This window comes from Xyrauchen texanus, chromosome 47 (assembly GCF_025860055.1).
Source record: "Xyrauchen texanus isolate HMW12.3.18 chromosome 47, RBS_HiC_50CHRs, whole genome shotgun sequence".
NCBI classification, from domain to species: Eukaryota; Metazoa; Chordata; class Actinopteri; order Cypriniformes; family Catostomidae; genus Xyrauchen; species Xyrauchen texanus.
The window spans coordinates 15,971,634-15,984,282 of NC_068322.1; the positions used below are offsets into that span (position 1 = coordinate 15,971,634).

The 12,649-nt window shown below is 40.5% G+C and overlaps 1 protein-coding gene across 1 annotated transcript in view; it reads right to left on the reverse strand.

The window, feature by feature from the left end:
* LOC127639153 (hepatocyte growth factor-like) overlaps positions 1-6,023 on the reverse strand; it is a 31,436-nt gene extending 25,413 nt beyond the window's left edge. Inside the window, exons 1-4 of the mRNA XM_052121028.1 lie at positions 5,917-6,023; positions 1,637-1,781; positions 1,408-1,520; positions 608-722 (exon numbers count right to left, since the gene is read on the reverse strand). Of these exons, the coding sequence (XP_051976988.1) occupies positions 608-722; positions 1,408-1,520; positions 1,637-1,781; positions 5,917-5,980 (437 nt within the window). The 5' untranslated portion in view covers positions 5,981-6,023. The remainder of the gene's footprint in view (positions 1-607; positions 723-1,407; positions 1,521-1,636; positions 1,782-5,916) is intronic.
* Between the last annotated feature and the right edge of the window lie 6,626 nt (positions 6,024-12,649).

Genomic DNA, 12,649 nt, shown 5'->3' on the forward strand with positions numbered 1-12,649 from the left:
TTGCTTTATTATTGCCATGCCTGCAATGTAAATAGATTCATTGCAGACTTATTCAAACCTATTTGTGCTATTACCCTGCAAGTAAATGCACTATACCGAGCAGTGTAAATTAAATTTTATCTATACTGATCATGGCATCAGTAATTCATCAAATAATGATGGAAAATAGCATTTGACCTGGCATATATCCAGATGCATGGTGTTGTCAAGCAGACTTTCATTAGGTTAAAGATACGGAAAGAGAAACAGACCTCCAATTTGATCGCAATTGCGCAGTGCAGCGTTCAGCACAGATTTTGCTGAGTTTCCTGATCTGCATAATTCCTTTAGTGAACTTGCCACTAAATTAGCACATACAGCATGTGCAAACAAATGGTGCTTTTGTTTGAATTCATTCTTTGTGAATTACCCACAACGAGTGTTGGTTATGGGTATGTGTTGCTAGTTGGCTACAATCTGGGATTTTAGTCATTGACTAGTCAGACTTAAAACACAAAAGAGCAGCTCGCTTCTGTCATGTGGTGTGTGTGCTAGGCTTTATAGAGGGTTGGGTAGTTTGAGACACAGAAAGAAAGAGTCAAAGAGAGAGAAAGCAAAAAGTTTTTACTTGTGCTCATGTGGGACGGACATATTCCAGGCTTGACAGGTAATTCCAGTCTTCGTGAACGATCGTCTCCCCTTATAGTTGACACCTGACCCAATGATGCATTCCCTCACATAGTCTGTGGAAAACATACGGCACACAACTATTCAGATTATCTCAGACCGTAAATGTTGTTTACTGATTACACATCTTTCTGACATCCAGAGGTGATTTAATTCTCCAAACAAGATTTTTACAGATGATTACTGCATAATTAAAAATTTTTCAAGACCAACTCTTGCTGGAAACATAAACATACGCCTTCTTGTTAACGTCAACAAATGTCTATCTGATGTTTATTCTCCCCCAGTAAAAAGAGCAGCATTACTGGTCACAAGCATCTGTTGTGTTTTGGATGCCGGTGTCCCCACCAGACTTCTTAACTAGCTTAACCAGGAACACTTACTGTAACTATGCAGGTCAAGCAGTATTTATTTTTGATGGTGATTAACACTGCTATGCTGGTCCACCAGCTAGACCAGGACCAAACCAGCATAAAAAAGCATGGAAAAACATGCAGGCCTAAGCCGTTTTTTTTTTTCAGTTTGCTGATGGCATCTCTGCAGAATGTCATGTTTACATTGACAGTAGTTAAATGTATACATACCAGAAACACTAGGGAGCACTTTTACACTTCAGGTCAGCGCTCTAAACAAACATCACCACCATTTGCTTGAATTTACAGCTTAACATTTCCAGTAAATATCAGATGTGAAAAAGTAAAATGCCAATGAGAATCAACTTTTTCAAAGGGAAATATTTACCTTTCTTCTCGTAAAGGTCGCAATTGGTTTTTCGTTCTCTCTGCGCACCTTCAGAGAAACGGTCGAAGGGAAGCATGTGGCATTTCCTGTTTATGTGGTCCAAGTAGAATGCCCTGTGAGGAGACAAGCAGAGAAAGCACAGAGACAACAGTGAGTCGACAGAGATGCAAGAGGATCACATGAAGGGCTCTCATGCATTGCATGCTGATGTCTTTAAGATGCTTATCACCTGCAGGACTTCTTGTTCTTATTGCATTTGTGTGCACAGTCATCCAACGACAGGTTTCTGATTCGTGGAGAGTCTGTACAGTCTGTACACAGCAGCCTGGTGTTTTCACTTTTCTGATACCTCTGCAACGTCTGTTTCCTGCACTCTGAACAAAAGATGCACAGACATTAAACACCTGCCTAATACATACTGTACATACATACACATGCATAATGTGAGAACGGCCATACATTAACAGAAAAGTAATCCCATGCTGGAGTACCAGCACCTACAACACAACAGAAATCGAAGAATGAACTGGTGCAACGTTTAAAACAAAACATGGCCAAAAAGAAGGTGTTTTTGAGTTTATTTTGATGGTTCGTAGCGGCCTTCAAGGGCAAACTTATAGGAAAACTTCTTACCGTGGTGCTTAACACCTTCTTACTGACATTGGTTCATGTAACCGATAGGTGTGACCTGGAGCTCCACCTACTTTGAGGCTGACAGCTAATTCATGTTTAGTCAGGTAAGATTAGTCAACATGAACACATCGGTGTGCAGAATTATTTGCGAACTGGTGCAAACTTACCTACATCTGAATGAACATTTGCATAAAGACATTTTTCAAAAACATGTCATGCAAATTTTTGTTTCATTAGTCTACAAAAGGAATCAAATATACTAAAATACTCTTTAGTGCCCATTCACTCTGTTTGATATGCTGTTTCAGTTGTGTGCCATCTGTAGCTAAAAGCCATTTACACTGAACTTACATTTATCTTCCTATAGTAAGGTATGCCTCTCTAATCATCATTCTTTTGTCTGTATTCTACCAATTAACCCTCTTTTACACACCCATCTTTGCAGTAGTATTAGTGTCATCATAAGTTAGAAATAAATTAAATAACAAAATGTAATCTGCAGTGTAGCATGTTAGAGCATTAGCTCCATGAATGCCAAAGGTAAACATGACAAATTACACATTATCTAGTCTACAGCATATATATACTGCTTTAAATCATCATCGAGTGGTTAAAAGCACTTCTTTTACTGATCTCAGGTTCTCGAGTTCTACTCATTCAATGAGGCATGAAGTCATTCATAACGCATTTTAATGTCATATTAGTTGATGTATTACATGTAGTCTTAAGCATCCTCATATTGACATGTACTTCCAAATGCCTCCCGCAATTGCAGAACGGGTGTCTGAATGTTCACAAACAGTATGCCGTTGCTCAGCCGTTTTAAACTTCTTTTAGGTTTTCAGCAGAGAATGAAGAAGCACATTGTCGTGAGTGTGCAGGGTTCTTATGCTGGTGATAAGCAATTCTGGTCTTTTCAGTGGGGCCATCAGCAATAATGTTCCTTTTATAGCATTAGTGAAATCAGGTTTGCTGTCTCCCCTTATGAATGTCTCTTTTGCAGAAATGAATGAGAGGCCAAAGACAGGGGCCCCGCTCTTACACACACATGTACAAACACATGTGTGTATCATAATTCACTGTGCTCCGGTGGTCTAAGGACACTCCCAAAGTCAGCTTACATACATGTGTAAAGCGCACATGTTACTCCCACTCAAAAACATATCCATAATCTCTCTGGTGGAGGACATGATATGAGCTTCAACATTTCCCTTGTCTTGAGTATGATTGTAAATCTCAAGCACGGGCTCTGAAAGGAATAGTTAAACCAAAATGGAAAATTCTGTCATCGTTTACTCACCCTCATGTCATTCCAAATCTATATAACTTACTTTCTTCTATTGAACACGAAAGGGGAAGTTCTGAAGACTATTTCACTTTTTCCACACAATTACACTGAATTGACACTGCAGCTTTCAAGCTTCTAAAAAGGACGCACAGCATCATAAAAGTATCATAAAAGCGATCAGTATGACTCATGCATTCTATTCCAAGACATCAGAAGCCATATGCTAGATGTTTGTGAGAAACAGCGATAAAATCTTTACATTTAAGGCACAAGTCAAATGGCCCACTTTTATGACAACTTCATGGTACTTTGGTGGCATTTGCAGCTTTAAAGTGTCATCCTCCATTCACTGAAATAGCACGGAAAAGAACGGACATCACAGTCTTCAGAATTTCTCCTTTTGTGGTCCCTGAGAAGAAAGAAAGTGGTTTGAGTGTGGATGGGGGATATTTTTCAATTTTTGGTAAACTATTTCTTTAAATGTTGACTTTAAATGGCAGAGAGTTGAACTTAAACAAGTTAAGACACTCCATACATCTCCCATTAGCTCTGCACAGTAGTGCTGGGCCTTGTGCCCTTATAATCAAGTGATTTCTTGCTGTTGCAACTGTTGAATATCAGCAGTGTAAGCTAACAACCCTCAGTTTGATTCAGACGTGCACAGTGGTGCACAGCTGCCTGTCTCCTGCCGAACTCCTGTGGCTGAGGTGGTTTTGGTGAGAACACATTATTAATGTTTGGGCCGCATCGGAACACATCTGGCTTGCATCAGGCTGCTTTTCAAACACTGATCTTTTCCTTCAGCGCTCCAATTAGACTTCTTTAAATTCCTCTCCCTGGCCTGACCGGGGCATCTTTATCTCCCATCCTGCTTATTAGATTTGGCTAAATGTCTTCCTTAAATGATGAGGGAAACTGCTGCGGATAATGGTGAAATGGTAGCAATGATGACGGGCATCGGTGAAACATCAGCATTAATGGTTTCAAGCTGACTCACTTATTTCCTTTCCTTTGTTTCGGCGCAAGTTTGAAGAACTTCTCATTCTGTTTACACAGCATATCTGGTCCGGTGCAATGGTGAAATATGGGAGATACGGGACTGTCCAGATGTTGCACAGAACATTGATAACGCCCACTTCAGAGAGTCCATTCAGGGCTCTCTCTCGCTCTGTGATGTGTATCTTTTCTGGTTGTTTTCTGGTAATGCTTTCATAGTGCATTGGAGATGCATACATTTTTCCATTGGAACAGGACTTGATTACAAATAACTAATTTAGCTGGTGCTTACTTTTATCCAATACACTTCTTAAGTTAATTCATTTTGTGGGATTTAACCCAGAATGTAACAAAATATTCAAGATCGGAGAGACGAAATGCAAAAAATTAAGAAACCATCATTGAAAAAGCCTATATTGATTGACCACTTTATGAAATAATGAACCTCAAAGTCAGGTAATTACAGCACTGGGTTTGAACCTACAACATTACAGTTAGCATCCCAGCTCCTTGACCACTTAAAAACTTCAGGGCTAGGTGATGGTTTTAATGATTCCAGGCTTTAGTTTATGAGACTGAAACATGATTGAGAATCAATGGAATCAACTCCAAACCAAATATACAGTTGTGTCAATGAGGACAGTTTGAAGACTATGGTCCCCTGAATGTAAATTAAAGACCCCAATATTTTTCTCTGCATTGCATTTTTAGTTTTCTACCCCAAAGTTGGGTGTTTTACCTCTTAATATGGCAAGTGAGATTATTAGATTTCTAATAATACTTGATATAAACTCAAATGAACCCTCCTGTAGGTAAACTGTATACAGAAGGAGATCATATAGAGCAAATGCTTGAAAGTATATAAGGAGGAGAAAAAAGATGAGCTCAGTTTCATCAGCAACATAAAATATGCCTGAGCTAACTGACCTAGCTGTTATGAAAATTGACCATGGTAACCATAGTATCCTAAATAACTTAGTTACCACATTTCTACTGTAAAATCAGAAATTGATGGAATCTACTTAAAAAAAATATACATGAAGTATATTTGTACATTTATTGTATTGCTTTATAAGTAATTAATTAATTAGTTATTGGAGCACTGTGGAGGCTACTACTAACACGTTCTCTTTTTATTATTATTATTATTATTATTATTATTATTATTATTATTATGTAGTAATAGTAGTAGCAATAACAGTAGTTGCGGAATATAGTGGTTACCATGGTACATTTTTAGTGAGGGTAAAAGAGATCAGCAGTTTAACCAGACTCAGATCAAAGACAGAAAATAATGTCCATTGAGCACAATTTGGCCACCTACTACCTTGCAGCAACAGTATCACTTACTTTCCATGAAATAGCAAGATCCTCAATATTTAGTTTGGAAACTAAAATGCGATTTATTGATTCGCGCAAAACAACGTTCCAAAAAGTCAGCAAATGTAACTTTTCCCTCATTAATCTATGCAATCTAACGTGTCTGCATTTTATCCCTTCAGTTATTCCCTATTCCAAATGATTTAAAGCATGAACAGCAAAGTGAACGAATAAAGCGCAATTTAAACTTGCATTACGCATTGAGCACTTACCAATTTCCACGGACAGTAAGACACACAGAAGAGCTTGATAAATCCACATGATGTCTGATTTCATTATTCCAGGATTTGGGATGGACGTTTTATAAGGTCCGAGCTTGTTCTGCTGTGTGTGTGTGTGTGTGTGTGTGTGTGTGTGTGTGTGTGTGTGTGTGTGTGTGTGTGTGTGTGTGTGTGTGTGATAAACTGTTGAGTGTGAGTGATGAACAGTTTCAGCACATCCAGAGCGCTCTCTCTCTCTCTCTCTCTCTCTCTCTCTCTCTCTCTCTCTCTCTCTCTCTCTCTCTGCACCCCGTTACTGGAGAGAAGCTTCATCACATTGTTTCCCCTCCCCGGTAATTAAAGCACACACTCACGCGACATGTTTGTTTGGGGGGTTCTAGGGGTATTGATCAGTGGACGTGTCATTTCCTATTGCTTTGACTGATAACCACATTAGAGCCTGCATATGTTGATCATGAAAATGTGCTTACTGTGTATTTATGTAACAAGTGCTGAGTAATACTAATGAGAAACATGTACTTGATGCCTGGGGTCTACTTATGGGATATGGGAATTTACCCTTTGAAATCTGCTCAACAAAAATATTTAACACAGATTAATGAATAAAAAAGGCACTTTGGCACATTGCAATATGCTTTACAAAATAATTGTTTTATTAAAAAATATAATACAAACAAACAAACAAACTGTCATGTCCAATGCAAAACAAATACATTTATAATAAATAAATAAATACATAAATAAATAAACTTTAATGATCTACCCACAACACCACATCTTAAAAGTATGCTCACAATAAATAAATAAACACAGATTAGCCTAATTTATAAATAAATGCAGTGTGACAGTTTACATTGACCTTTACAAAATACAATAAAAAAATAAACATACAAACAATTATCCAATGCAAAACAAACAGATAAAATAAATAAATAAAGGAACACTTTCAAGATCTATCCACAACAATACATCTTTATGCTCAACACAAACAGTTTAAACACAGATTAATCAATACATAATGTAGTGTGTGCCACATACACCCATCGAGATGTATCCACAGCAATTCATCTTTAAAGTATGCAATGTATGTGGAGAGTGTGTAAATATGCATGGAAAAAAAAAATACAATACAATAAAATAAAACAACAGAAATACAGCTTGGAGAGACACTTGAATTTTGTTCTGGGATTCCTACATACAGTAAGTGTCACCGAATGCCCAGAAGATCCAGAAGTACTGAAAGAAGAACGAGTTGCCATTAAAACATTAATTTCAAGGTTTAAATCAATTCTAGGAACAACTTGGTCAACTAAATTACTCTTTCCATTCATCTATTCTGTAGTGTTCAGGGACCTGCATATTATAAAACACTGAGAGCTTCTGCTGATCACATAATTTTTGGTTATTGAATTTCACAGCACATATTCATATGTTTTAGTTAATTAGAAGAAGTAATAGTTCCTAGAACATGAGGCTCAAAGAGCTACCCTGTGGCTCACAGTGTTAGTTCTGTCTGTTTCAATAAACTGTATCAATAGGACACATTCATCTGTGGCAGAAAGACACAGAACTAGATCCAAGCCAATCTTGAGGAGAATGTGGACTTCTGAAGAGTTACAGCTCAAACTCCTCCACTGTAAAAATAAACTATCGGAGACATTAAAGCAGTCATCTGCCAGGTCACCTCCATGGCACAGAGTGGTTAGATGGCAATCTGAAAGAACAGAGTGAGATCATGCATCCACAAGAGGAATGTGAAGGGCTGACCACTTTGCACAAATGCCAATATAGGCAATATAAGCCACACCATCAATAAAGAAATAGTTCAGATGAATATCTCTCACTCTGGATGTTGGTTGGAGTGGCACTCGGTCTGACACAGCTGGAAGCAATCCCACTTCGATTGCCATACACTGGCTTCATGTTTAACTAAGTGTTCTTGAGTATTTAGACATGAACCATGTGGAGGGCACAATCGTTATTTCACAAGAAAATCCACACTTTGGCCGTTAATGGGCAGCTCTAAATGCCCTCTTGAGAGAGAGAAAGAGACGGAAAGATCTGAGGTGAAACGTAGACCTCAGATTCTTTCTCATTAAGTCGCGTGGAGCTAGTAATGTTGGGCTAACTGTTGAAATGTTTGCATTGTATTATGTGTGTATATATATGCATGTGTGTGGTGAGCAGGTGTGCCCAAGCCGTACGCCTGCCGGCAGTGGTGGAACCCAGGTGTCAGAGTGCCACGTCAGTCACAGGGAGAGTGCTGTGCCTGGTGGGGCTGTGTGTGGGGAGAATGTGGCCAGATTAAATGGCTTTACTTAAATACATCAGGTTGGACTCTGACCACCACCCGATCCCCATGAGCGGACCGACCTAGTGAAGTCCATTATAAAGCTGCAAAATAGCACAGTCCAAACTAATTCTTATACACAGCGGGTTTTAGAGTAAAGAGAATTTTACAATGAGATGAACGAGTACGGAGCAACTGACTGCAATGACACAGTCCCATTTGTCTGAACATCTGTTCATGTCGTGTATCACTCTACAGAATGACAGCTGTGGTTTAGGACAGGTCTGCTGAGGACAGGACCTGCAAGTTCCAGTATTTATATCTCTAGAAAAAGAGCACACATTAGTTGTACTTGCTAAATAAAGGAATATTATTGCTCATGCTTAGGGCAAGGGATTTTAACAGTCTCCTAGGTATTAACTTGTTCAGCACTGTGTGGTCTTCGGACACGAATGATACCTCAAATCATGAGGCTTGTGGAGGAGAGGTGTGCTATTACTTTTCTAAGTGATCAGCTGGTCTCCAAGCCTGGTCAGGTGGTATGCTGATTTTGGAGGGTTTTGGGCACTTGTCAGCTGGTCTAGGTGTGCAACCATCAAAACAATCTGAAACCCAGATTTGCCTTATTGGGAGACCAGCTAGACTACCTTAAACCAGCTAAGACAGCAAACCATCTTAACATTTGCAGTCTTGGCAGACAATAAAACAAACAACAAAAATGCTTAAACCAGCCGAAGATGGTTTGCTGGTTTTAGCTGGTCTCCTAGGCTGGTTAGGCAGTTCTAGTTTGCTGGGTTTAGATGGTTTTGGGCACTTGTCAGCTGTTCTAGGTGGAAAACCAGCTAAAAAAAGATTAGAAACAGCTTGGTCTGACTGGAAACCAGCAGGTCAGCTTTAAATCAGCATAGTCTTGACAAAAAATGCCATAACCTGATAAAAATAGTGCTTGAACCAGCCTAAGAAGGTTTTCTGGTCTTAGCTGGTCTCCAAGATTGGTCACAACACAAACTGACAGAAGACCCAAGTGTGGAGAACAGTTAGAGTCATGCTTTTTTGATCTCAAGGCAAAAACTCAAGAAACTTGATAAGGGAAACTCAGGAACATGATGCTTCTCAGACAGGGCTGACCAGCCCTGGGTTGGCAGGAGGCCATGGAGATCAAGGCAAACAGTCCCAGGGGAAAAGAAAAACAATCTCAACTGGGTAGACAGGCAGGGTCAATAACACCGGCAAGCTGTCCGGATACAGTAGACACAACAGTGGAGGCCTAAGACTAGGACTAAGGACATGGGAAGGCAAAACAAAACTAACCAATCTCTAATCCAGAGTCCTGACAGTACCTTTCCAGGACAGCCCCATGTGCTTCAGACGAAGTGAGAGCCCTGCCAAAGGTTGTAATCATCAATAAGGGAATGGCCCAGGATCTTCCGGGCTGGGACCCAGCATCTCTCCTCCAGGCCATACCCCTCCCAGTCCACTATATACTGGTAACCCCTCCCCTCAGTGCCTGGCTTTAAGCAGCCTCTAACAGTGAAGACAGGGGAGCCATCAACAAGGGGGGATGGGGGGAAACCAGGGTGGGGTTCAGGGAACAACGAGACAACAGGAGGTTTATTTGAGCCCTTATTCTGGGCACAGACTGAGCAGGTGGCCACAAACTGACCACATGTCCGTCCACCAAAATGCTGCAGATGATAGCCAACGTCCTTCTCACCCCCGGGTGTCAGACCAACCTGAACGAGTGACCCCAATGAAGCACAGGAGTTTGGACCGACGTTGCACAAAAAGGCATTAGCAGGGCATTAGCAGCAGATCCTTTAATTCCTGTAAGTTGCTAGGTGGGGCCTCCATGGATCGGACAGGCTTGTTGGTCCAGCACATCCCATAGATGCTCAACTGGATTGAGAGCTGGGAAATTTGGAGGCCAAGTCAACACCTTGAACTCTTTGTCATGTTCCTCAAACCATTCCTGAACAATTTTTGCAGTGTGACAGGGCGCATTATCCTCCTCAAAGAGATCACTGTCATCAGGGAATACCGTTGACATGAAGGGGTGTACGTGTTCTGCAACAATCTTTTGGTAGGTGGTACATGTCAAAATGGCATTCAAATGAATTCTAGGACCCAAGGTTTCCCAGCAGAACATTACCCTGAGCATCACAATGCCTCTGCCAACCTGCCTTCTTCCCATGGTGCATCCTACTGCCATCTCTTCCCCAGGTAAACGACACACACGCAGCCGGCTGTCCACATGCTCTAAAAGGAAACGTGATTCATCAGACTGCGCCACCTTCTTACATTGCTCCATGGTCCAGTTCTGATGCTCACGTGTCCATCGCTTTTGGTGGTGGACAGGGGTCAGCATGAATTTGGCCCTTGTCAAAGTTGCTCAGATCCTTACGCTTGCCCATTTTTCCTGCTTCCAACACATGAAATTCAAGAACTGACTGTTCACATGCTGCCTAATATATCCCACCCCTTGAAAGCTGCCATTGTAATGAGATAATTAATGCCATTCATCTTCACCTGTCAGTGGTTTTAATGTTGTGGCTGATCAGTGTATATATATACAGTATATATATTAGGTATCCTGAAAAGAAAGACAAGGAACACACAAACCACCAGAAGGATGAAAAGGTCAGAGGGAAGGGTGGGTCCCCACACCACAGGCTAAAGGGGAGCACTTAGTCTCCATGGCCGGGGCCTGTCATTGTGCTATTCACTCACACAAGTACCGGTACCCTTTCCTAGTGGGACTGAAGCTTTAATTCATACAGAGTGGCCTTATCGCTAGAGTGATCTCCCTTCTGTAACCTTTGACCACAGCTTGTCAAAGTAACAGCCCTCTAGCCCTCACTCTCTCATACCAATTAAAAAAAGAGCTGTATCTGCCTTCTCTCTTTCTCTCTTTCTCTGTTTCTCTTTCTCCCCCTCCCTCTCATGTACAAATTCTGAATGTAAGAGGATTAAAAAGAGAGTTGGAAAGCTTGGAATGTGATATTCAAAAATATATTGCGAGCAATAATTTGTATTTCTGTTATGGTTGCTAAGGTGTTCGGAGTGTTGTTAAGCATGTCACTGGGTTGTTCTGGATGGTCACTCATTGGTTGACCTAACCCTAACTATAAGCAATAGATGCTTACCTTAGCAGGTAACACTAATGATCAAGTTGAAAACTCAAGATGTTCAGTGAGTTCTGTGAGAATAAATCTATACTGAAAAGAATCAAGTAGAAGGACAGAAATGAACAGAGAAAGAAGTCTTATGGCACTAAATCCACACTTCTCCCTTGTGCGGTAATAAAGCAGCCCTCCATCACAATCGATCTGCACGTCGGGGCTTTCCTTGCTTGTTGTATAGCGAGTATTGGTCTTCCACTTTAATAGGGAGCAGATGGTGTGCTATTTCACAAGTCGCACCTTGGAAAAACATTCCTGCACATAAATCCAATTACAAACAAGCAGGTTTCTTAACCCTGACGCATGCGACAGGCCACATCTAAGATTGGTATAAGGCTCACTCAGTTTCCCAGATAACAATGTTACGGAAACAAAGAGGAGTGAGCAGACCAGACTTTTGTAGCTTGATGTCAGTCTGGACAGAGATGAATGTTTTTCACAATAGCAAAAATAACTTCTTATGCTAAACTAAGCAACATTAAGAAGGCAATTAGCTTCCAATTTGTGGCACTCAAGGAGGTTTTGTGGTCATATGGCGCACTTTGTGGAAAACCTTTGCGGGATCTTGACTCCATTGTATACATTTGTTTTTTGTTTGCTTTTAAATGGGTCAAAATGAATATGATAGATGTGGGTGAGAAACAGATCAATATTTAAGACATTTTTTGTCATAAATTCTCCTCCCTGTCCAACAGGAGGTGATATTCATGAAGAATGTAAATCACCAAAAACAGAAGGAGAAAGTAAAGGAAAAAGGACTTAAATATTGACCTGATTCTCACCCACACCTAACATATCACTTCAGAAGATATGGATTTAACAGAGTTGTCTGGAGTACTTTATGTTGCCCTTATGTGGATTTTGGAACTTTAAAATGCTGGCACCCATTCACTTGCATTGTGAGGACCTACAAAGCTGAGATATTCTTCTAAAAATATTTGTTTGTGTTCTGCTGAAGAAAAGAAGTCATACACATCTGGGATGGCATGAGGGTGAGTAAATGATGAGAGAATATTCACTATCCCTTTAAAAACAATACAAAACCACAATAGAGTGGATTTGCTTGGTCTTTTTTGCTTACTGGTTGTCTTCCAGTCCCTGTTTTACAATGTTGAAATAGAGCCCATAGAAAAAGATAGATCCCTGGCCTGAGAAAGGGTGGAGGGCTGGAGCCCTGGTGCTATTGCAGCTGTGAGGTTGTCTGGCACCTCATTGCTTACTAAGTGGCTCCACGTGTGAGGGAACAAGCTCAAAT